Raw genomic sequence first — 26,849 nt, 5'->3', positions numbered from 1 at the left:
CACTGAAACTACCACAGGGAAAATGTTGGGGAAAATCAGTACCTTGGGGGCTTCCAGATTGCAGTAGAACCCCGAGGAATTTCTCAAAATCACTTTAGACTGAGAGACTGGAGAGAGAAAGCCATTTATCCCCAGCAGTTGGCATTTATTTACTTGTTTTTATGGAGTATTTTAAAGTAATTATGATGTCAGAGTCAAAGAAAAAGTTTCAGGAACATCTCTTTTCCTACTTATTTTGCAGTTTTCCCAATTTCCCACAATTTCTTTTTAAACCGAAAGTTTCAAATAATTATGTATACAGACCTCTCCCCTCAGTCCCAGCACTGTCTTTGTCAGTTAGGGGCAAACTTCTGGCCCTTGATTCAGTGTTCCAGTGTCCCTCCATTCCACATATTTCGCTGGCATTTCTTCCCTGAACTTCAGGGGCATCTATATTAAGCAACTGTGTCTCTGCAGGTGGGAGTACATGCCAGGGGCACCAGCTAGAATCCAGGCTTAATAAGCCCACAGACTGAGGCGCAGAGTAAGCCAACACAGACATGATCCATCTGAGTGGGATCTCCACACCAGGAAAGACAGTGCTTTAAGTAAAGTCTCCATTTTTTCTGTGGATAATCCTCTAGGGAATAAAATAAGGAAATTTTTCTCTTACCCTCATGCCTGGTAGGCCTGGATATCCAGAGCGACCTGGTGGACAGGAATTGGGACACTAGAATAAAGCAAGAAAGAGACCATGAACCAGAACCCACTTTGTGAAAAGGCCAAATTTTTAAAGGATTCCAGCTATTAAATTCTAATGCAATTATAAGTCATGAAATAAATTTAAATATCCCTTTCCTCCCTTTTATTGAATTTTTAAACTAATATTTCTAGCTTCTAGAAAAGAATTGAGAATATAACAAATACCTTCCCATGTATTCACCCCAGATTTAATAAATGTTAATATTTTGCCATATTTATTTCAGATACACTCTTTTAAAGAAATGAAATATTTACAGATAATGAATTTTGCCCTGACCTGATCATCTTCCTCCCTCTCCACTGAACTAGCCATATCCTGAATTCCATACCCCCACAATGGGCCAGAATTGTGCTTAGTGCAGTTTACCACTATCATTTCATTATTAATCTACACATAAAATATCTCCTAATATTGGGGTATTCTAGTGAAAAGCATGCCTTAGGCATAAAATAAAAATGTTGTAGAAAAAATAAATAACTTTGTAAAGAAAAACTGTTATAGTCTGAGTATACATAAGCCACCAGTCCCCTAATGCTACAGATTTTATTCCATCTAAGTAAAAGTAAAACACAGAAGCACAGTATGTTACAGAAAGATCATTTCAAAGACAATTCATCTGAAGACTAAAAAACTTCATTTTGTTCAAAGGAAAACATCTTACCAGTGGATCTCCATCATGAAAGCCAATTGTTCCCTAAAGTAAATAAAATATTAAAGTTAACAATATAACTAAATAATTAATTCAAAGTTAGTAATAATAGAGAGTTCATTGGGTAAAGATATAATTAAGTATATTTGTTTCGTAAACTACAAGGCACAAGTAGCAGCATATAATGTGCTAATATTCTAAAAACTTGATTCATGGGCATATTCCTTTTCAAGACTCCTAAACTGTATTTGATCATTTTTTTCAGGAAATTAAAAAGAACTGAAATGAGAAGCAGAATAGAAAAAAAAAGGACTTATAATATATAAACTTAAATACGTATTATCTCCTACTTAAACTCATGTTTTGTAAATTTGTTACTGTGAAAAATGTGAACAAGCACTTCATTTGAAAATGCTTCTTTTATATGTCAGTTTTGAGCATTTAAAAAAACAGTGTCAAATGTTTTCACATGTAAAGATTAAGACTTGCTTTGTGAAACTACCTTTTAAGTTATTGTGTTCTTTCTACTTTTCTGACTTTAAAAAGAACAATGCTCTAAATGGATTAAAAAATTGGTAGCCATTTTGAGAGTGTTAGAATAAATGATTCAATTAATAGGCACTTCCATTTCTGATTCTTAGATTTCTTCAGTTCTGACCCTCAGACACAAAGAGAAATTCATGTAGCAAACAACTTACACTGGGTCCTGGTGGGCCTGGGGGTCCAGGTGGTCCTCTTTTCCCAGGGTCACCCTAAGTCATTTGAAAAATTGTGACATGGTGGTTATACATGTGTCAAAACACGGTACACAAAACCAGCGAGGCATGAGAGAATGGCATTACTAGAAACCCCTACAGAGCTCAGCCATGCATAGACCTGCCACCAAATCCAATTAGTTCTACAAAACCAGAATAATAAAGGAGTTCCAGTCTCACCGATATATAAAACAAAGCAAAGGGAGACAAAGAAAAAATAAAGTCAATTCTTTCTGTGTAGGACGATCACTTTATCTAGTCTGAAAACAAATTAGAACACCTATGTATTTTTCTAGCTGATTTACAGAGGAGCCAGAGCAGCCAATACTGCTAGTGTCTACCAGCTAATCAGAGCAAAAGAAAGCTCACACCCAGTGTGAAGCTTGAAGTGCAAGGTTAATCTCGGCACTGTCTGACTCTTGCTGCTGCTGTTCTTCTGGTCTGTCATTTAGTCTGTCACTGCACTCTTCAACACACAGAAAGCAAAATTGGCTAAATTCAACTAAGGCATTCAGATGAAAATGGGTTTCAATTACTCTCAATAGCAAATATTTACTCTTGGCATGTTTTCCTTCTTAATGTCCTATCATAAAGTGTCAAAAGCATTTTACAATTATTTTAAATGTATAATCATATTCACTCATTTCTTTAATAAATAAATTTGCAGACAGCAAGCACACAGAGAAGCAGGAAAGGGGTATAATAACATCATATCTTTCCTCAATGAGTTTACAATTGCCTACTTTCTCATAATATCAATACTTCAACATTTTTTAAATGCTTACTGAATATCTACATGAAGCACTTTTTATCAGCAATTTGCTCTATGAAATTCAGTGCCTTAATGTTTCAAGTTAAATACTGGTTATAATTTAATGATCCTAACAAATATATCTCATAATAACTTCAGGCTATTTTTAAATTTCATGTGGAAAGTCTAATACAAAAGCCAATTGGACCCTAATCCTGGCTGAGAATCTGTAAAATGGGGGTGACACTCCTTCACCTGATACTCAATTAGGAAGTTGGGAAGAAATTTAGCTGAAAAATTGGGGGAAAAAAATTAAAAAGCTCTGCAAAAATAAGGCAGCATTATTACCCCTAGTTCTCATCAATATTATGAAGTAGAATAAAATCTATCTGCCACTTTTGAACTTGCAAGAGGGAGACTAGTACTGTTAGGGTAATTTGCCTTTCTAGTAAGTAACACCTTCTATTAAATCAGCAAATGTCTATCAAAATGCTCTGGTACTTACAATAGGTCCTACACGGCCAAGTTCTCCGGGGAGTCCTGCTGTCCCAGGAGGACCCTGAAGTTGACAAATCAAAGTAACAAGGTAATTTATGGATATTTTATAATCTATCATAAATGCTATTAAATATAATATATAACAGGCCTAGAATTATGTATCTATGCTAGCTTTAGCTTCAGTGTCCAATGTGACAATAACTCATTTGGCCAAACTTTACTTAAAATGGAACAGAAATTTCCTAAATTAGTAAATATTTTGTCTAGCAGAATAGGGGTATTGTCATTAGTAGGCACCTCAGATGATATAACTAAGACACTGTAATCCCCAATGGTCAGTGTTAGTCAAAAAGGAGGGTCAGAGTTTGAGAAATAGGCATTTTTGTAGACTTTATATATAAAAGCCAATGAGGAATGATACATACAGGGGGTCCAGGAATACCACGACCCTAAAAGAATAAAATAAAAATATTTACTTCAAGTGGTTTATACTTAGTTTAAACATAGACACAAACACAACTGGGTTCAAAACCATAAATTCTAATACTAAATAAACATATGATGCTCATTCTAAAGAAAATACTGGATAATGAAAAGCAAACATGGCTCTGCTTCTGAAGAAAGAATGAGATTGTTTCAGCTCCTCAAGCATTTCTCTAAGATCCATGATAACCAGAATTATTTTTCTAATCTTTTTAAAAAGAAAATCAAAGTAAAGAAGCCACCTAAGCTTGCCCTCAGGAGAACTTACCATCACTCATAAACAGGCACATCACAACCAGTTTAAAGATTTTATTCATTTGTAGTGTTGTAAAAGAAACCTACATTAAAGACAACATACTTTCACAGTGTATAATATATGATTTTTAGAAGTTCCCAGAACAAGCAATCAGCACTGAGAGGCTGGTGGTGAAAGGTCAGAAACACACCTCCGTTTTGACAGATAAGGTTATAGTTCTAGAAAGTAAACTGGTGTCACTCCTGAAGTATCCTGCACTGGGATTCTAATGTAATAGACTAAATTTGACTTTAAAGCTAGTTATTCTATTGCCCTTTCCTTTACACCTTGTATCTCTTCATGGCACCAGACTACATATAATACATATAATCAAGGATTGAAACCATTTCTGATTTATCTAACTAGCCCCAATTCTAGCACAGAGCCTAATATATAATCAACTCTAACAATATGCTTGTTGAACTTAAAATTGAACATTAACAACCCAAAATTCCAATTGCCTCTCTTTGCTTTCCAATTTCAATTTTTCCCCTTAGGAGTACTCATTATTCTTTTCATTCCTACATTGGCTTGAATAGTTTTTATTCCAAACTGTCTGTGATACCATACTTATGTTAGCTTTTCATTGCAGACTTGCTTTTCTAAAATACCCATATATAAAGCATCCCATATAATCAATGCACATCCTTTGATATGATATTAATATTTCTAATCAGGCAGACACAGGTAAGAACTTCACATGGCAGTATATTCTAATAATAAATGGAACTTTCAATGCTTTCTTTGAAAGATTACTCTCACCTGAACATTCCAATACATATATCAATTTGTGAAATAGTTGTTATGCTTGAAAATACCAAATTAATCAATAAATTATTTCATTATCAGAGACCTAATTGTTTGACAAATTTCACTAAATATTTAAATTTTTTATTTTTATTTTTTAATTATTTTTTATTTTTTTTACAGACTGCATTTTGGTTCATCATACACAAATGGGGTACATCATTTCTTTTCTATGGTTGTACATGATGTATATTCATACCATTCATGTAATCATACATGTACATAGGATAATGATGTCTGGTTCATTCCACCATTTTTCATACCCTCCTCCCTCTCATTTCCTTCTACATAAAGTTCCTCCATTCTCCTCTCACTGTCCACCCCAACCCCCATTATATAAATATTTAAATATTAAAGAAGGCGTCTCTATAAACCATTGAGATATGAGTTGAAAGATGTTGTGAAGCATGTTATTCACTTCTGAAAATATGCTTTTAATGAACAAGTTGATAGATGCTGAAATATAGCAAAGAAAACAGTATAAAGGGGGGGCACAGATTTATAGCAAGAGCAAAAAAGAAGCAAAGAGCAAAACAGAAAGGAAAAATAGCCTAAGACACTAGTCCTCTTTAATATACAAATAGCACAAATCTGAGGGATTGTGCAATGCAAGAAAAGACGAGCCAGGGAGGCAATAATGTCTCATTAGTTGATATTTCATTAAAGATAAAACCAGTTGTAAAGAAAGTGATGTGATGCAGGTTCTTTTTTTTAATTTTAATTAAAAATCATAAATTTACATAGGGCAATATTGTTTGATTCATTCTGTTATTTTTTCCCTTCCCCCCACCCCTCCCACCCCTCTTTTCCCTCTATATAGTCCTTCCTTTCTCCATTCTTACCACCCTCCTTATCCCTAACCCTAACCCTAACCCTAACCCTAACACTTACTCCGCCATGAAGAATGATAAAATAATGGCATTTGCAGGCAAATGGATGAAATTGGAAGATATCATGCTAAGTGATGCATGTTCTAAACACTGAATTTGCTATTGTTATGCAAGAAATGTTTTCTATCAACAAGGTAGAGAGGGAGTTGTCTTCTGAGAAATACCACCTGCAAATAGACATATGTATTTTGTACTGTATATTCAAATACCTCTGAACAGTTTCTACTCACAGTAGGAACATTTACCATACTAGATAAGTCATAAAACTCTTCGTCATGTGTATTATATAGAAAACTGCATTTTTAAAAATTCCCAATAGCAGAATTTTACCTAAAGATAGGAAATTTTTAGTTCTGTGGCTTTACAGTTACTTACTGGAAATCCACGAGGTCCAGGCACTCCAGGTTCTCCCTAAAAATAAAATAGTTTCATTGTACTTAGCTTTTTGTAACATGATTATGGAAATATGTAAGCTGCATAAATATTGAAATAAAACACTGCATCTTAGTGTTTTCAAACAGTTTTACTTGAAAAAGTATTTCAGCTGCGTCTAGCTTAATCTGTTAGTTGATGTGCAAACACTACAATAAAATTATACTTCAACATTTAAGTAACATCATCAGTTGGTACCAGGTAGCCTACTTACTTTTTGTCCCCTTGGACCAACAGAGCCAGGGGATCCATCAGGTCCTGTTAAACCCTGACGAGGGAAGACAATGAAATTATAGTTGTCATACATTCTTAAGTAAACAAGTGGGTAGAAATTTTTATTTTATTTGTTAGTTATCTGCAGCATGTTTGTGTATGTATCATGCAAATCTTTATAAAGTAATACCTTCTATATTTTTATACAAAGGTGACACAACATGAGTTATGCCTGCTATTTATTTTCTGTTGATAAATTATATTCCTATGTTTCTGCTAACTGCATTACTTATCACAGGGTTCAATAATGTAGTGCCTTTTGTCTTTGTTTTGAGAAAATGCAATATAATAATTATGGTGTTCTAACAGTTAAGTCTGATGGGTCTTGGCTTTACCATTAACCAAGGTTTATGTATCTCCTTCATTTATAAAATAAAAACTCTGTGTCTCTTTAACTACAGGACAACAAAGTCTGAAAAGTTAACAAAATTATTCCTCAATAGGAATTAAACATAAACGATCTTATTATTGCCTTATAATCCCTTAAATTCCTCTATCCATCTTTTAGCAAGTGACAATTGCTTATTAAAGAACATTAACTTTTAAAGTCATACATTTGAAAGTATCTTATCACATTATCTTTCTTAGTAAAAATGACTATAATTAAATATATAAGTTCATGTATCTACTTGCTATGTGTAAGTTAAGCCTAGTATTATAAACACATTTATAACTATCATATTCAATAGTAAGTAGTATTAAATAATCCTCTTAACATCCTCATTGTCTTTAATACTTATTTTATCATTCTCAATATAAAATATGTGAAAGCATGGTACTATATACATACACCTGAATTTCCACACTTAGTGAAGATGCATTGGTTTTTTTTTTAATTTTTTCTTTGCTCTATGACACTCTCTGATATTGTCACTTACAGTGCAATCTTAAAATTATACCTTCCTAATGATCAATATCTGTATATGTACATATATGCATGCATACACAAATACCTTTAAAACACTTTCCACTATCAAGATTTTGAAAAGACTCAATTAATATTCAGGGAAAGATCTCTTAAAAATATGAAAGCCCTACTTAAAAATGGATTGCCAAAATTAATATTTAGTTTGTCATAGTCTGCTTAGGTTTCAATAAAATGCTTTCATGTAATTCATATAGAAATTAGTTCCTTGTCATTTTTATATTTCTTTACATCAATATCTCTCTAACATGCCCAGAGTGAATCAAAGAAATTTTTTTGAAAATGTTAATTAATGGAAACTTATGAAGGAAGAAAACTATTAAACATACAGGAAAGAATTTTTGACAGACTGTCTCAGTTTATTACTTGCCCTAGACTAATTACAACACTGTAATCTGGGAACAAGCCCCAGTATAATTAGTTGCTGAGCGTTGATGGTAATGGTATGTTTGCTTTTATATCTCAACAAAGAAACCACACATACAGAGCCCTCTCTAGAAGCACTCATGGCACATAAAATTTAGAAATCTCATGGCATATTTAACAATAGATCCTCCAACACCTGCTTAATGTATATACCTTCCAAGACCAATCCTAGTCGATTTTCATACAGTCAACCTGTAACTGGAATAACTGATAAGATTCTAGGACATTAACTACAATGTACGGTAGAATGTCAGCTGCAACATAATAAAGCAGAACCAAGTCGATGGCTGGATAACCTAAAGACTATTTATAGGCCACTTCAGATTTAAAATATCCTTCATAGGATATGGTAAATTATGTCCATCACTCTGAAGCTCTTTGAGTTAAATTGAAAATGGATCTGGTATCAGAAGTTGCTGTGAAGTCTATTATGAAATAACTATGTAGAAAACATAAGTTCCACAAGGACAAGAACTACATGTGCATTACAGTTATAGCACATTGTCCCTGGCATTAAACACACTCAATACCTGATACTAAATAATATTGATGTAAGTTAGACTTTTATGTAAGAGATTACACCTGTCCTTCTACATCATCTTTACTTTTGGCTTAAATCTTGATTCTGCTACTTAACCTTGCCAAGTTACTTAACTCTATAGTGTTCTAAATGCCGTTCCTCATTCAGAAAGGGTCCTACAAAAACCACAGCACTGTTTTCTGGGTCTCCTCATGTTTCTTCAATGTCTGACTATTTGCACCAACACTGACCTTTCAGGATAATTTCTTATCTCACTATCCTAGTCATAAAACATCTGTCAGGGATAAAACTTGTGCATTTGGAGGATAATAGCATAGTTTAGTTATAATTTCTATACTTCTAATTCCTCTTCTATTTGTCTCATATGGATTCTATAAGAAAGAGAAAAATACTGTTTATAGTCCTCTCTGAGCATGTCACAACAAAGAGCACCTTTAAGAATATTTCTATTGAGTTAGGTGCAGTGTTACATGCCTGTAATGCCAGCAATCCAGAAGGCTAAGGCAGGAGGATCACAAGTTTGAGGCCAGCCTCAGCAACTTAGCAAGACCCCGTCTCAAAATAAAAAGGGCTGAGGATTTCGCTCAATCGTAAAGTCCTCCTGGATTCAATCCCCAGTACCAAAAATAAATAACTTAATTAATTAATTAATTAAAAAATAAAAAACTTTCTTTTAAAAAGAATACCTCTATTGATATAATTGATGATAATAACATAGTTGTCATTTGGGAACAAGGTTATAACCAAACTCTAATGTCTCTAATTTTATTTATTCATAAGGAAAAAGAAGAATCAACTTAAAAGAGAGAGATTTGAAATGCATGGTACATAACACACAGTTTTCAAAATCCAATTTACAATAAAATCTTCTAAATCTTATTTCAAAAAAATTACAGAGGGAAATATCACCAATGGTGGAAAGAAATGCATTCATATGGACGTTTATGCAAACAGTTCTGCATGAGATAATTAATGCCAACATTGTGTTCATACTGCTCTTTGTCAGAGAATACCAGTCTTTTGCGATGGTTTCCTTCCACATTGCAACAGCTCATCTGGTAAGACTCAAGGCATAGTTCCACAAGCACAGCTTCTATGATGCTTTTGTCTTTTCTGCCAAAAATTCACTCACCATAGGAAATAAACTTTGAACTGTGTTGCTTTAAGATTCTTCCAAACATTATCCAATTAATCAGTTTCTTAATGTTAGAAAAAAAAAATGAGATTTGCAATGAACCAAACAACAGGAGACAAAGAGATTGGAGGTTTAAGGTCTTTAGGTTCACTACCAAGAAAGGACTTGTGATGATTTCCTAGTTGTTTAGTTCCCCTATGGCTAAACACAAGCAGACAGTAAACTCTGATCTACTTACTTTCTAAGTGTCCATTCCCAGTTTAGACGAAAATACTTTTTTAAATGTTAAATCAACCAAAGAGTAGACTAAAAACTTCTCAATTCTAGGAGTCCCAGGTGACTTCAGTTCAAAAGTTATAGGATATGAAACATAGCAAAAAAATCATAAAATATCAATTACAATTGGTTTTTAATATCCATCAAATTATCTACATCATTCTTTTTTTTTCCTTGTGTGGTAATTTACATACTAAAGAGTCACTATCACTTTTTCTCTCTATTCTCTCCAGTTATTCATCTGTTAAGAACCTCATTTGTTGGGAGAGAATCTTTGCCACATGCTCTTCAGATAGAGCACTAATCTCCAGAATTTATAAAGAACTCAAAAACCTTTACACCAAGAATACAAAGAACCCAATCAAGAAATGGGCTAAGAAAATGAGCAGACACTTCACAGAAGATCTACAAGCAATCAACAGATATATGAAAAAATGTTCAACAACTCTATTAATAAGAGAAATACAAATCAAAACTACCCTAAGATTTTATCTCGCCCCAATTAGAAAGGCGATTCTCAATAATACAAGCAACAATAGGTGTTGGCAAGGATGTGGGGGAAAAGGTACACTTATACAGTGCTGGTGGGTTGCAAATTGATGCAGCCACTCTGGAAAGCAGTGTGGAGATTCCTTAGAAAACTTGGAATGGAACCACCATTTGACCCAGCTATCCCACTCCCTGGCCTATGCTCAAAGGACTTAAAATCAGCATACTACAGTGACACAGCCACATCAGTGTTTACAGTAGCTCAATTCACAATAGCTAGATTGTGGAACCAACCTAAATGCCCTTCGATAGATGAATGGATAAAGAAACTGTGAGATATACATATATATATATATATGTATATATATATAATGGAATATTATTCAGTCATAAAGAAGAATAAAATTATGGTATTTGCAGGTAAATGGATGGAGTTGGAGAATATCATGCTAAGTGAAATAAGCCAATCCCAAAAAACCAAAGGCTGAATGATTTCTCTGATAAGTAGATGATGATACATAATGCGGGGGGGGGGGGGTAAGTAAGGAAAGAATGGAGAAATGATGGATTGTGCAGAGGAAAATGAGGGGTAGGGAGGGCGGGGGAAGGAAAGACAATAGAATGAGATAAACATCATTACCTTATGTACATATATGATTACACAAACGGTGTGACTACTTTGTGTACAACCAGAGAAATGAAAGTTGTACCCCATTTGTGTACAATGAATCAAAAAAACAATGAAAAAAATTTTAAACAAATAAATTGAACCAATAAAAAAAAAAAAATACTCATTTGTATCTGCATGAGGCAGGCCTAGAGAGTAACCCCCCAAAATCAAGATATATGGATTCTTTTCTCTTAGTCACTAAATAAATAACCCTGGCTCCTCTAGAAAACTACTTGTCCTCCTAATAATTGTTTCATTATCTGTGGAAAGTAATATTAAGCCAATCTACTTTACAGGTTATTATAAGGCTAGAGGAAATAATATTTGTGATCGTACTTGAAGAAAAAGCTCTAAACAAATGAACATTCTAGTTAATTTTTCCCTTACACCTAAGAAATGCCTAAAATATAGGCACATATACATGGATTTTCTCCTTTTTTCTTTCCTTTCCTCACTTTCTCTTTGCTTTTGACTTGCTCCTCTGTCCCAGGAGACTGAAACAATGACCTCATCAGTTTCTTCCTGAAACATACCCCAGGGTCAAAGCTCAAACATCCAAGGAGTTTCAGTCCTCTGCAACTTTTTTTTTTTTTTTTTTTTTTTTTTTTTGTGGTGCTGGGGATTGAACCCAGGTCCCTCTGCAAGCGAGGCAAGCATTCTAACCAACTGAGCTATAACCTCAACCCTGCAATTTTTAATATTCAAAATATAGTCTGTTTTGTACTAATAGGCTGCAAATGCAGACAAATAAAAATACTTATAATTATTTTGACAATGTACTTCTATAAATTTCAAAGCACTTTATTATAAAACAAAACCAGGAATGACATTATGATATAAGATAAAGAATTTGTTGAGCAAGCTACAAAAGCACTACTAAAACTGAGGGGCAGTTAAGTCTAGCCATCTGCCTGAAATTATATTGCAAATTAATAATAAAGATAAGATTTCAGATAACTGGTTTATGCTTCAACTACCAAAACAAATTTTTTTAATTTAGTTGGAAATTTTGTTTTCATTCAAAAGGTCAACTGAAGTTTCAAAGGAATACAGAAATAAGTTTAACTCATATTAGACTACTAGTTTATCTAGTGGTCTTATTTTCATCAGACATTATTATTATGATATGACAACTTCAAGTAATTCAGTTTCAAAAAGCTTGGACAGCCAGAAAGTTACATAATTTCAGTTTCTATTATTCAAGTATCAGTCCATGGGTACCTCAGGTACTGCCATTTTGCATACACAGAAAATTCAAACCAGGGTCTTTGAAATGTAAAACAAAGTCTAACTCCTGAAGCATCAAATGAGAAAGAAAAGTACCCTGATTATGGTAATCCTGACAGAGACAGCATGTCTTAACAACAGCTAAAATCCAACTACTTTTTCTCTTTCTCAAAATAAAGGATCTGTCTTAAACTCTAGTCAAATTTTCTTGGAAATTATAATTGTAGGTTTTGGGGCGCTTTGTTTCATTTAGAAAGGCCTTTGGAAAACTGGGGGGTGGGGGAGCACTATTATGTGTTCTCTGAGAACAGATGCCATTTCTGGCTTCATTTTGTATCCCAGGGACAAAATCAAGGACTAGTCTATAGTGGGACTTCATTAAGTAATAGAATGCATGAAGAGAGGAGAAACTGAGAATCCTGATGTCATTTTACTCTGAAGAAATATTATTTACCATTTATCTCAGCATCGGAACTTCCTTCCTATGGGGGTGGAGGGTAGGGCACATTGGAGAAAGGTTGCTGGTTCCCAATCTTCAACTAACCTTAGTCAACTCATTTTTGTCAGTAATATTAAGCCAAAAAATTAAAAAGGAAAAGACAAAAAAATTTTTGAACTTCCTATTTGCTATGTGTTGACCATTTCTCTGCCTCTGCCCCGTTCCCACACACACCTTCATTCACTTCAAACATCCTTTCCTTTTTTCTATCTCTGTCCCTTTGCAAGCCTGCAGGTACTTTTTTTTTTTTTTTTTTTTTTTTTTTTTTAAATTAATTCAGAGAGTACCAGAGAAAGGGCAAGACCAGATGTTGTGCTGGTGGTAACCATCACCACCCCCACCACCACTGCGGCCCCTTCCTCCCTGTGCCCGCATTGGGGTATGACTTGAGTTGCCTTCCTATGAGTTTCTTTCCTCGCAGCCACGATGTAGGTGGCTCCAACCGCTCAAGCCCCTTTCGGGGAGATTCCAGCTCCACAGGTCAGGCGTTATGAGCAAGTCTAAGCTCAGGCTCACCCATCACACACCCCGGGCTGGGTTGAGCTCCCCAACACTTTCACCTATTCAGCCTACTCACGTCAGCGCCGGGCGTGCCGGGCTTTCCCGGAGCTCCTGGCTTTCCCGGTTCTCCAGGAGGACCCTGTGCAGGAAGAAGATAAGACAGGGAAAGAAAAAGATGCAAAGTTGAGACTCTTTGGACGCGTGGCTGCAAAACACATCTAAAGGAAGGAAGTGGGGTGTCATCGCGCTGATCAACTTACCGGGGGACCTGGGGGACCCTTAGGACCTCGGTCACCCTGGAGGCACAGAAGAAGAAAGCAGTTTGTGAGTAGAAGCTTAGGTCCACCCTGGGACAATCCCAGGCGAGCTGACCACAGGGACAAAGACAGGGTAAGCTGGAGGTGTATGAGCAATGGGGAAAGGCAGGACTAATAGCGCTTCTCCCAAAGTCCTCGGGCTCTAAAATCCAACCCTCAACTCTCATCTCCATCCAGTCCCACCTTTATGCAGGTGACGAAAGGGGAGCCACCACTGAAAAAAACTGTGGAAAAGAGCAGGCTTGAACAGAAGGTACCTGCAGACCAAAACTTACATCGATGCCATCAATGCCTGGAACTCCAGGGGGCCCCGGAGGCCCAGGAGGCCCCGGCTCTCCTGGTGGACCTCTCTGGCAAAAACAGAACACACGGGTTAGTGAAGCACTTTGGGCAACAAGGATCAAGTTAAGTTAAGGCGGTGTCCTAACAACCCCTTATCCTACCTCCTTATGGAAACCAGTTTTTTGAAACCCAGTATAATAAATGCATTTCAAATTTCCAAGCAGGTTTTGGTTCTGCCATATTCTGAACGAAGGGTACTCCCACAACTTGAGAACTGACTTCTCTTGACCTCACCTTCCCAGAGAGCATTAAAAGGAAGTGGGTTTGTAGTCTGGTGCGTTGGCACGTGCCTGTAATCCCAGCTGCTTGTAAGGCTGAGCCAGGAGAATTGTACATTCAAAGCCGAACTCAGCAAGATACTGTCTCTAAATAAAATGTTTTTAAAAGGGCTGGGGATATGGCTCAGTGGTTAAGCCCTTCTGGGTTCAATTCTGGAACCAAAATAGAGGGGGGTGAGGTTATGAAGAAGGGAGGGTCTAATGCTTATTTTTCCCAAAAGGAATTCAATAAAAATGGGAGTCACATAATACTTTGATTTAATCAGTAATTGCAAGTCAGTGTTTTGGCCAGAATGGAAAGAACAAGAATGGAAATGCTCCACTTTACAGTAAGGTTTTGTAAATCTTTCTTTGACAGTAGAATCTGGGGGAGGATTCTGGAGGAAAAGATTTGGGAGGAGTAGGGCAGGAGAGCTTTAAGATCCAGCCCCTGGCCTCACTGCAGTTCTACCTGTAGTGACATTCCTTTGCATGAGATCTTTGCAGCTTGCTTCAAAACTGTGCCAAATTTCAGACTGACCCTAGGGTGTAACTCCTTTTATGACTTGCAAACAGCTAGGCTTTGATGGTGCTAGAGGGAATGCTGGCTCCTGAAACAGTATGAACACTTTGCTTAGGGAATGTGGGACCCACCCCCAGGCAGCCCCCTCCCTCCCTGCTTCTGAATTTAAAACGATTGAGAGGGAGAGAGAAGAAAGCTTCTTTCATCAAGGAAAACTTTTTCTAAACTCCAATGACCAGACAGGTTACAATGGGGTCTTTGTAAGTGAAACCTCAAACCTAGCTGGACTTAACACCGCCCCTCCTGGCCCCCACCGGGTGCTTTCCTGTGCTGGAGGGAGGAGACACCCAGCCTTAGGGAAGTTGCTTAAATTTTGAGGGAGCCAGGGCTGCCGGATTCCAATCTTGGAGCCACCCGCATCGCTAGCAATACTCGGGATTTAGTAAAACCACCACGGGCTGGAAGAGCTGGAGAGTGTGCTTGCCTGAATTCCTGCCTTCTCTAACAAGGCCCGCTCTAGACCTTGACCCGGGTGGGGGAGGGGAGGTAAGAACCCATGCAGGCTAAAAACTAAGTCCTATTCTTGAGTTATCCATTACTTCTAGCGCCTTAGCCATCAGTGTTGGGGACCAAATAGGGGAGGAGGCCCCTTTTCAAGGCCAAGGGGTCATCCATCCCCGCCACACACACTCCGAGGGTGCCTGCTGCAGGTGCTCTAGGCTGCAACAAGCGCTAGTCTGAGAGCTCTGGGGATGCTCTGAACCTTCCCTACACAATCCCAACAGCTGCGCCCCCACATTTCCTATTGCGCGCTTGAAAAAATGCACTTCTGGTCCTTAGCTTACCTCGTCGGTAGTCTGGCTGGGCTGTGGAAGCAAAGAAGGGGAGAAAGTGAGAAGGTGTCCCCACCACCACCCCGAACTCGCACACAACTTACTTGAGCCGCGCACAAGCAGAGCCCAGAGAGCAACAATCGCAGCCCAAGAGCCCCGCGGTCCCGGGCTGTCCAGGCCATGCCCTGCTGCGCTCGGCTAATCCCCTCACTGAGTTCTGAAACCTATTGCCCCTCTAGGTTTCTTGCATAAAGTGGCGCTTTGCCCCGCAGAAAGTGCCCCAGGAGAAATGGTAACAAATATGCCCTGGCCTGGCCTGGGAGATGTTCGTTCGTTCCTTCTCTTTATGAACGGCCCTGGAGAGGGTCCTGGGGATTGGAGGAGAGCTAGCAGGAGGACGGATAGAATGACAACAGTCCCCTTTAACCCTTTCCCTGCGGCCCCACAGGCCGGCCCTGAGCGTGCAGCTCTGCCTTTCCCTGTTAGGAACCTCTCCCGGAGGCTTAAAGAACTCCAGTGTTTCTGGAGAGACGTTTGGGAGTGGAAATGGGAAGCCACCAAAGGAAGAACCAGACAGACCCCCACCCCTACCCTGCCCCAGGTAGTTTCTACCCACCAGGCTTCAAAGAAGACCAATGCTTCCTTAATGCCTGTCTGGTCAGTACATCAAATCACACACTCTTTAGAGAAAGAAAGGGAGATAGGGAGGTGGGGAGGTTGTTGAAGTGAAAAGTGGTTAGCTGCCCTTAGCTTATGGTCAAAGGACTCACCGTTATTCTGACTGGCAGCTCATGACAAGTTTCTCTGCTGGGTCTCAGGGGGTCACAGTGAATCAGCATCCACTGAAGTTCAAACTGGTGAAAAGCAGCAGAGAGTCAGTTAACTTTCTTTTGGTTGACTGAGCAGGTCATTTAAGAGAGATGTTTTTAAGTATGGTCTAATCCTTAACTGATTCAAAACCAACTTGAACTTCTTGACCTCAAATAGACCTTTGCTTTTCCTTAAATAGAAATTGTTTTCTAATGGAAATCAGCTGGAAGTTCTTCCCAAGTTTCTCTGATCATTCGGATGTTGCTGTCTTTAGCTTTGATTTATTCCAGCATAGCCCTAGCCAGGAAACTGACCACTAGCACTGATTTCCTATTTCTGTTCTTACTACAATCTCAAGAGGTAGATGCTATTAAAATGAAGTTCAGAGACAACAGGGGACTGTCCAAGTCACAAGCCAGAGTCTGCACTGGAAACCCGGCTTAATGAACTCCATAGGAAATATATGCAGGGAGACTAGAGAGAGGATTGGGGGGGGAAAAAAAAAGGCAACCAAGAGAACAAGTAGAAGGAAGAAAATGCAGTCCTGAAAACAATTTTCATACTAAAGAAAACATTCTCCATGGAGTGGTCTCCATTTAAAATGGGAAGAGCAAGAACTGAAGGTGAAAGGACTAAGAGGGAAATCTAGGACTTGGGAGAAAAAGATCAAAATTTTTGCATAACCTTCTAGCCACTTTAACTGCAAATATATCATGACAATTTCTTATACTTTTAACAGGTATTTGGGAAGAAAGATGCAACAAGAAAGAAATAGAGCAAAGAAAGAATTGCCAATTCTAAATCTGAAAAGAGCCTCATATGACAAAAAAAAAATTATTCAAATTCCACAAGAAGTCTGAAGCCATGTGTCATTCTGGTCACTATGTATTGAGTAGGTTCCTTGCTAAGCATTTTAAATTAGATTCCTAATTATTGGTCAGTAGATGCTATTGGCATTATAAAAGTGTCTAGTTACATATGTAGGTACCAAATCTATGTATTTACCTCTTTTCTTTCATCCTTCCTCCTGCCAAATAGATGGTAGATCTGAGCTACTGAATTTAGAATGCAGTTAGATATCTTTTTTTGTCCACTGTTGCAGAAACATCCAGAGCTGAGATTACTGGATGGAAGATTGAAATTGACAATGATGGATGGAGTCCTTCCTTTCTATACATGAAGGTAGGGAAGATTGACCAAAAGAAAATTTTCCATTTTATGCAGAGGTGAAAAATAAACCAGTAAGCTTTTACATTTCTGCATTGGCACCCATCCTAGAGTTTACCTTCCCTTCCTTCCCACCCACCAGATGGATTCTAGATCTGTTGAATCTAGAGTGAAGTTAGATATATATATTTTTTTTTTTCCACTGCTGAAGCAGCAACCAGAGTTGAGTTGAGGTTACTGGATGGGAGACTGAAATTGGAAATGATGAGATTTTTTTTCCCTCCATTATCATGCCTTTTCTCAAGAAAAATGTGGACATTGGCAAAAATGTGTTAAGTGGGATAGAAACTAAGTGAGGAGATAAGTCAAAACATGTTTTAAGATAGGAAGTTATCTATAGTGCGTGAGAATTATGCTGATCTTTGATCCATGATGTGGATGGTTTAACAGTAGTATACTGACATCTTGAAGAAGACTGCTTTCCAAACTGCACAATCTCTTTTGGTCAAGGAAATCATCTTGTTCAAACTTTACTTTGATCAGAGTAGTCTTACTTACTTGAGATTTTATTTGAGTTTTGTTTTATATTTCAGTGGAAATATATATAAGGAAGATGAAAAACAGAATGTAACAAATTTTTCCTTAATGGCTATTTTTAAATATCTGGCATGTGAGTCAGTTCACAGATGGATAAAAGAGTTTAGCTTGTTTGTGTAAGTCACACAGTTAGTAAATGACAGAGCTGGCCTTCCAAATTTTTCTGACAATAAAATTGAGAAACTTGAACTCCCTGAAGAATACATACTATCTCCACAGTGAATCATACTTTCAAAGTTGGTAACAAAGGCATTTGATGATTGAACTTTATGTATAAGATGAGAAGAGAGAACTAGAAGTTAAAACTGTGTAAGCTTGTTTCTACCATCTGCCAGAAAACTTCAAAACTAGACTAAGAAACTTGCATAAAAATTCAAACGTCCCCACTTTGTGTGCTTGTTATAGAAATATATCCAGAAGCAAAATTACTAGTGTTCCTCTACAAACTGACAGCTGTGCCTATACACACTTACATATTCATGTGTATAACGAAATATCACATAGCAAAGAGAATTATCATTCTTTTTCTAACTAGCTAAGAATTTTGCAGAACACAAAAAGATGTGTTCTTCCTCTCCAGTCCTCAGAATAAAAGCCCACTCACACAATTTTATTTACTAGTTCTTTGTGGATTGGTAACTCAAACTAGGCATGCATTGTATATGTATGATATTTTGATTGTGTAAAACAATTCAAACCTTAATCATCCTGAGAAACATTAATTATATGGCTAACCAGGAAACTTACATCTTTTGTTTAGCTAGTTCATTAAAGTTACTTATTGCAAATGTGAATTCATTAAACTGTTTTCTCAAAAATGTAATTCTCTCTAGATAAATCAGTACACCTGTTTAAACATGCAAAATGCAATTGTGGCACATAATAATGGGAGAATGAAATGTAATTCATCTGTGAATATAGCCTGAGTCGTTCAGAGTGCCACATAGATCAAGGGTTCTCAGCACATCTGCGCATCCACATAAACACCACCTAAGCACTAATAATAATCTATACAACAACCACTTTTTTTGGCATGCAGTATGACTTCCAATTTGCATGCTAATTATTTTGAAGGAAGATTGGCAGAGTGCTTTGGCAAAAATCACTTTCGGTAGACGGCTAAAATGCTGATTTCTACACGTTTCTCACTTTCATACCTGGACTCACTCTTCTCTTTGAAAACTCACAGACAAAATATATGTGACGAGTATTTTAATTTAGTCCTCCAGCAACATTTTTGAAGTCCCTATAGAAGCCAACCACTAAGAAACATTCTAGGAAAACCAAGGATATTCCCCACCCACACTGTGAAAGAAGTGCAGAAATATAGAGAAATAAACTTTTTTAAAAACTATTAGGCAGACCATAAACTTCTCTAGTAAAATCTGCCCTCCTCAAAATAAAATGGTTCTCCATTATCCCAAGGGAAATTGAATGGTGTGAATATAAACTGCCTCACATCTGTCCAGAGCTGGCATTCTCTAACCCTTTTCTACAGGACACGAAGATATACCTCTCCTGAGACTGGGGACATGTCCAGGAGACAAGACACTCAAGCAAAAAATTTCTGCTCCATATTCTACTTTTTAAATAAGATAGTAACTTCTACTTATTTTAATGGGTTGTTGAGAAATATTAATAAAGTAGTTGTCTTCTTGATAACTAAATAAAAACTAATGACAGACAACTGTTTTCCTTCTAAGAGGTAATTCTAATAACAAACTATGGGACTTGTCTCCATCATCCAGTTTATGATGAAATGTTAGTTCCTACCATCAAAAAGGACTTCTACCAAGTGAAGCTTCCTGGATATAAGCAGGAAGCTCCGCCTATCTCAAAATCAGAAAATCTCCCAATTTTACAAAGACTAAGCCATGCAATTCCATACACCATGCTAGGAATATAATTAAATATGAGCAGACAGAACTCTTCTGGATCATAGCAAAGGCTAACACACAGGGTGAAAGGGGAAGGCAGTAGACTTGAAGTTAGAACACCTGGAACATTGTCATTTATTTTCTGACATGTCTTTATATAACATGTGGTTTGAGATAAGTATTATGGAAGACACAAAAATATCAAGAATATAAGGCAGAATCTAAGTTTAAAATGCTTTTTGATGATAAATACTATAGCATAAATACTTTTTCTGGCTGAAGTAGTCAATGAAAGGATCACATAACATGTAACATGTGAGTGGGGCCCTGAAAAGTAATTAAGATTTTTATATGCAGAAATGGGGAGGGTAAAGATCAGGATCCTAAAGAGAGAAACTGGACAACAAGGATGGAAAGTGTTATACTGAGAAGAGATCAGATGACCTGGGACAGAATAGACTTCTGATAATTTTTTTCACCCTGAATTCTAAGATAAAGAATTTGAATAGATATTGGATAGATAATTACTGGGTTGTCATCAAAGATTTTTATCCAAAGTGTAGGAATGGGGAAAAGTGATCTGATTTAGAAGGGCATTTTCAAGGAGATTCATTTGATCATGAGTGTGATCCTCTAATGCAGAAAGAGACTGCTATATTAAAGAGTCAACAAGTATCACACTCTGAACCATGATGAAGCATCCTGGGTTTCCTGTCAACTGGAAAAATATACCTGGTCCTCATTCCACATCCCTCTTCAGCTTTCATCCTATTTTCTGCTCCCCTTTATACAAAACTCAAAGGAGTTATCTATATTCATTGTTTCTAATTCCTCCCCTCCACATTTTCTGTTGAATTCTTTACAATTGAACTTTCGCTTCCAACACTCCAATGGCTCTTTGATCAAATCATCCTCATTGGTTTCTAAATCCAATAGACAACTCTCAATCCTCTTATTTGACCTACCAAAAGCAACTGCACTAATTTCTTGTTCCAGGCTCCTTTAAATACTGTTTTCCCTTGGATTTCAGAACACTAAAATCTCCTATTCTCATATATCACAGATTTCCTCCTTTCTAAGTGCCTTTAATAAGTCTTCATCTAACAACCTCTAAATGTTGGTTATTTCAGGACCCAGCCCTAGTTCTGTGTTGGACTCATTTCTTGGTGATTTCATGACCTCAAATACCACATATATGTTGACAACTCCCCAAGTTCAGCTCTCAACTGAGCCTGTCTCCTGATTTCCAGAAGCACACGCCTAACTTACTCAGCATTTTCCTTAGATATTTAATAATGACCAAATTCCTAGTCAATCTTACATGTTCCAAACCAACCTCTGATATTCTCCTTGATTTGTTCTTGCTATAGTAAATGGCAACTTTATACCTCTAATTACACCAAAAACATTTGGTATCATACTGTTTTCTTTTTTCTTTTTTCTTATACCCCAAATCCTGTTTTCTTTATCCTCAAACTATCAACATATGACCACCTTTCACCAACTCCATCACTACCACCATGTTCCAAACTAAGACTATCCTTGCCTGTATCATTCCAGTAACTCTGAAAGTCTCTCTTGCTCCTAAGTGCTTCTTTTCTTCTCTTCCTCCTACGATAGATTATCAAAATAGAACCAGAGAGATCCTTTCAGAAGATGAGAACATGTTACTTATCAACACAAAACCATCTGATGTCCATCTCACACAGCATGACAGGCAAGGTGTTAACAATTTCCCCACCACATCTCCATGATGATCCCTCCCAGCCCCACTGCCCATTTCTCTCATTCCACTCTACTCTGCAGGTGGTCCTCAAACAGCCGACAAACATGGACGCCAGTTCCTTTTACACACTGTTCTCTCTTCGTGCAAACCTCCTCCCCTATGTATCCACAGGCCAGCTCCCTCAACTCCTTCAATTTTCTTCTAAAATGTTTCCTTCTCCCTTCCCTCAGGCACTCTGATTTTCCACTTACGTTTTTCCCTATATAATTTATGATTACCAGGCACACTATACATGCACTCAGTTACTCATGGTGTCTGTCTCCTCCCCCAGAATGTAAGCCTCATTGAAGTATTAATTTTTGTCTTCCTCTATCACCTAAAATAATGCCTATAACCTAAGATGTCAAACAGTTGTTGACTGCTAATGAATGAATACACAGAGATGAATAAGTGATATCTCAAAGAAAGAATTGATTATATTTGCTGGTGATTTGATTATGATTTGGGGCAGGCCCCTTCTCCTCCATGGGTTTCGGTTTCTTCACATATAAACTGAGAGGTTTGGATGAGATGTACTCCATGTTTCCTCCAGCTCTAAAAGCCCATGATCCTATTGACACCACATTGGAACCAAAGAAACTAAGCATACAGAGATTAGCATGAACAAAAATTTCTTTATGATCTTCTACATAGATTTTTATAGAAATGGAAAAACTAATAGCACTGATTTTTGTCCTGCAACTGTATGGGCACAGCTGAAGCCAATAGAAATATTTTGTGTTTTTTATTTTTTATTAAAAGCAAGTTTGGTCATCACTTAATTTTTATTCTACTTATTCATAAATAGCTTCCTCCCCTAATAATGACAGTTCTATTTCTGTGTGTTCTGATTTCATTGCCACCTAGTGGAAAATCTAGTTGATGCTGTTAATATGGTCTACATTGCGGCAGGCTAGGTTTTATCTTCAGAAAATTGTTTTGACAGTCAGTTTCAAAAAATACTTCAATCAAATTAGAGTGTTATAAGCGGTGTTTCTCATAGCTATGTATAAATAAGATTACCATTTATTTTATTAATTTAATAGTTCCAAGTAAAAAAAGTATTTGAAAAAGGTACAGTTGTCAAAACAACTTAATAAGCAAACATAATAGTCTAGATATTATGTATAATAGGTAATATATAGTCTTTAAATCACTGAAAACATAACTTTCCTGCAGTATTTATCTAATACCAGAAATAATATTAATCACAACCTCAAAATTTATTTCCCCATGTTATCATACATGAAATTTTAATTACTTTTGGATTTGGTTTAGTGTGATTAAATTCTGTGGCATAAAGGAAAGGACAAATAGCTTTTTCAGCAACAGTTTTACTAGCTCTCACATTTTTCCTGAATCTAATGAAACTAAACATAAAGCAACACATTTGAGAGATACTTTTAAAAGCATTAAATCTATCACATTCTATGATGATTTATTTGGAATATGCAGAGGTTAAAAAAAAGAAGAATGGTTTGAGCCATAGATTTGTAAAATCATATAAACTTTTATCCTCCCTCAAATAAGCCCAGATTCCCAGTGTATATCCCTGAAAAGGGAGAAAGGCTAACTTTGTTTTCTAATAGAGCTGTACCAAATAACTCTCCCAGGCAATCATGCTGACAACAAACAATAAAGAACCTATCATAAAATAACATGTTTTTATGGTATGCTGCCAAGAAATTGAGCTTTGCAGTGGAATAAATGGCACTATCCTAAAATACAGGCACAAAGGAGAATAGGAAATAAGGAATTTATTGCTTCAAAATCAAAGCTAACAATCTTACAGCAGTACATTGGGAAAACGTATAAAATGCTCTGAGCCCACTAAATAACCATGAATGATGAGAAGGTATTTGAGTTGTAGACCACATGAACAGCTCTATCACAATCATTATGAAAACCTCTTGAAATTGGCTTATTTTTCCAATTCAGAAAAGGAAGGGGACAAAATAGATGGACAGGGGAAAATCACAATGTGTAAGTGAATCTTTTAGCATTAGTGATCCAGCAAATGTTTTCAACTGCATTTTATTATGTAATTCTTAGGGCTACCTTTCGATAACTGATAATATCTGTAGAAAAGATATTTTCTTTTTGATTTATTTATTAAGAAAAAATCAATTAATAAAAAGTAGTGAAGATCAGAGTGAATCCAATTGCATGAAGAAAAATGGAAAAAACATACTGTTCCTTACTGTTTCATTCTATTTCATGTTATTTTACTTGAAATTAAAAGTTTTGACACTGTAAGATTGAATATTTACTGTCTCTACATTGAGAAAAGGATGACCTATTAGTATAGCTCTTTCACAATATGTGCATATCACTTCCCATCACCTTATAAGACTTCCAAGGGTCCAGTAGTCATGGTTGATCTTCAATAACTGCCAACAACTTCAGATTTTACCCAAATTGATGAAAACAAAAATAAGAGCAGTTCATCAGCACTGGGCTTTGTCTACCAACTTGTATTTGACTACCTTGAGTTTTAAAAAGTAAGAAGCATAAGCAACTTAGCCAAACCCTGTCTCAAAATAAATATCTGGCTCAGTGGTTAAGTGACCCTGGATTCAATCCCTAGTACTAAAGAAAATTATTTTATCAGATTCATCTATTTCTGTGTAGTTGGTAGTTTTACTTCCACATGTTTAAATTAATCCTTCCCTTAAACTGATTCATTTAAAAAATAATAACAAAAAATTCTGTGTTACTTCTTTACAGTATTCAGTTTTTATCTCTCAACTGAAGTCTTTAATCTGTGTGATATCTATTTTTATTTATGGTATGACATAAGGATCTCTTTGAATAACCAATATTTTCTGCAAATATAATGATGACCACCATTTTTGCACTGACTTTCAGGACCCATTTTGCCATAAAGTTCTACATATACAATAACAACAACAACAACAAAAGTGAGAAGTAGTGTGGGAAGACAAAGTTTGCAAAGGGAAGAGTTTTCAAATGAGAATCCATCTGCTCTAGAATACTGGACTAGCCTTCTGGAAAACTCCTATTCATCCCCAGGTTTCCTCTTAGACCTCACGCCCTATCCTTGACCATCACTTTCATGCCTCCCTACCCTGACATCATTGAGGAGGTATTTCAGTGTACTCATTCTCCAGATGAGGAGCCACATTGTTTGGTCTCCAACTCCAACACCTCCTCATCTTTGGAGAAAACAAATGTATTTGACTACAGTTTATGAACACTCGATGAAAGTTTATTGAGTAAACAAACAAATAGGATTAATGTCTAAGAACATGCTTTATATACTGTACAATATTCTTTCTTTTTTAATATTTGTTTGTACTGCAAAGTCTGAAAAAAAGCATGCTAATTACTAACACCTTCCAAAGTAAGAACAATGTAATGCTTTATAAGGAAAGATATGTGATTTCATGCATTTTTTTTTTCTCAAAGAAAATTCCTTGGTATAAAAGAAAATAAGAGATTAAAATTTTTATACTTAACATTGGTTTTTTGTTTTTTGCGGTGCTGGGGATTGAACCCAGGGCCTTGTGCTTGCAAGGTGAGCACTCCACCAACTGAGCTATCTCCCCAGCCCTTAACATTGTTTCTTGCAAGCCAGTAGACCTATTGAGATAGCTTCTCTAGCCGAGAAATGAAGGTTACCTTATCTGTACTTGCTATTTTGCCAAGTTGATGCCAAAATCAAAAAGCTAATGGGAATGTAAGCATTTTGAAAATGTCAAATTGGTAAAGTACAGGTACTAAGATGATTTTTTTAAAAAGTATAAATGGACTTCTTTTATATCATTTTCTTCTTTTTGGTCTTACCAGGGTAAAGGTTAAGGAATACATTTTGTAAAAGTTTGAATTTAACATTGTCACTTGCAGTCCTTGAAGGTAGGTCAAACTGTTTTGGGCCTATAATCTTGATCTAATTTAGTTATCATTGTCAATACTGCTATTGCCACCACCATGGTCATCTGATATGAAACTTTAATGGGGCATTAGACTCAACTCTCTTTTGTGTTTCCTGGTGTGTAAGTCAGATTTTGTTCTGAAGGAATACATTTATTCATGCCTATTTCAAATACTTTTAACGTTGGCTACAGAATGTGTACTTAGGAAAGCTCCTCAGTGGGCTGGAAGAATAATGTAAAACCAGAGGCTAAGTTCCTACTTACACAATAAAATAGAAAATAATGGGTATGAACTGGTCTCCATTGTGATGTGAGACTATAATTGTCAGAAAATCTACAATCAGTTATGACACCATTGGAAAGATTATATTATAATGAGATAATGCTGAGACTTTATCACCCTGACAATCAGACAATTTAATAACATCTGAGCACCCAAAATTCAGAATTACAAAAACTTGAAATGTGTTTTAAGCCCAATGATTCGGTAAATCCTTTTTAAAACTACTTGATTGATATTCATCACAGTGAGGAAGTAACCTAAAGTCTCTGCACCCAACCTGTGGTCCAGGAATGACAGAGATATTACAGGAGTTCAGTGCTGTATGGAAACCTCTGCAGTATCATTGCAAAGATCTTGCTGCACTAAATTTCAAGATGGCACAACAGTGGTCCCACCGGCTTCCTAACCCAGCCACTTGAGGTGTGATAACTCATTAGATGAAGAAATACTTTCTCAAGAGTCTACAAGCCAAAGCATTAACGTGGCAGTTACAAATTGCTTCCTGTCCATCACAGAATATAGAAATTTCACACTACCTTTCACACTAATCACAATTCTTTCCTCAAAAACAAGTTACTTGAACAATTCCATTACTGAGATCCCTGATAACCTCTTTTTTGAGAAGTGCACAGAAACAATTCAAAATCATTGTATCACCCCTACTACCCTCCATGACATGTGTTTTGTGACTAGAATTTAACAGCTCCATACGAGTATGAGAGACAGAGACAGCAGTGATTTGTTTATACTGAGCTCTAATGTTTTTAGTTTCCTTTAAAGTGTTCTTTAAGATACATTTTTTAAAAATTCCTGTCAAAATATTATAAAAATAACCTTTTAAAAGGATATTGTTCAGCGAAAATGTAACAATTCAAAATAATAGAACTATAAGGTGCTTGTTGGCACAGTTATTGGATC

The 26,849-nt window shown here is 36.5% G+C and overlaps 1 protein-coding gene across 2 annotated transcripts in view; it reads right to left on the bottom strand.

Moving 5' to 3' along the window:
- COL9A1 (collagen type IX alpha 1 chain) overlaps nucleotides 1-26,849 on the bottom strand; it is a 143,559-nt gene that overhangs the window by 47,719 nt on the left and 68,991 nt on the right. Inside the window, exons 7-18 of one of the 2 annotated variants that reach the window (XM_079146528.1) lie at nucleotides 16,307-16,390; nucleotides 15,549-15,569; nucleotides 13,857-13,931; nucleotides 13,525-13,560; nucleotides 13,341-13,403; nucleotides 6,517-6,570; nucleotides 6,246-6,281; nucleotides 3,821-3,844; nucleotides 3,403-3,456; nucleotides 2,090-2,143; nucleotides 1,404-1,436; nucleotides 653-709 (exon numbers count right to left, since the gene is read on the bottom strand). In XM_079146528.1, coding sequence (XP_079002654.1) covers nucleotides 653-709; nucleotides 1,404-1,436; nucleotides 2,090-2,143; nucleotides 3,403-3,456; nucleotides 3,821-3,844; nucleotides 6,246-6,281; nucleotides 6,517-6,570; nucleotides 13,341-13,403; nucleotides 13,525-13,560; nucleotides 13,857-13,931; nucleotides 15,549-15,569; nucleotides 16,307-16,390 — 591 coding nt within the window. Of the gene's footprint in view, nucleotides 1-652; nucleotides 710-1,403; nucleotides 1,437-2,089; nucleotides 2,144-3,402; nucleotides 3,457-3,820; nucleotides 3,845-6,245; nucleotides 6,282-6,516; nucleotides 6,571-13,340; nucleotides 13,404-13,524; nucleotides 13,561-13,856; nucleotides 13,932-15,548; nucleotides 15,570-15,640; nucleotides 15,823-16,306; nucleotides 16,391-26,849 lie in introns of those variants that run through there. The other variant, XM_079146527.1, reaches the window with a different exon arrangement.

The sequence above is a fragment of the Sciurus vulgaris genome (genome assembly GCF_902686455.1).
Source record: "Sciurus vulgaris genome assembly, chromosome: 7".
Lineage (NCBI taxonomy): Eukaryota > Metazoa > Chordata > Mammalia > Rodentia > Sciuridae > Sciurus > Sciurus vulgaris.
This window is presented reverse-complemented; position numbering and strand designations above follow the sequence as displayed.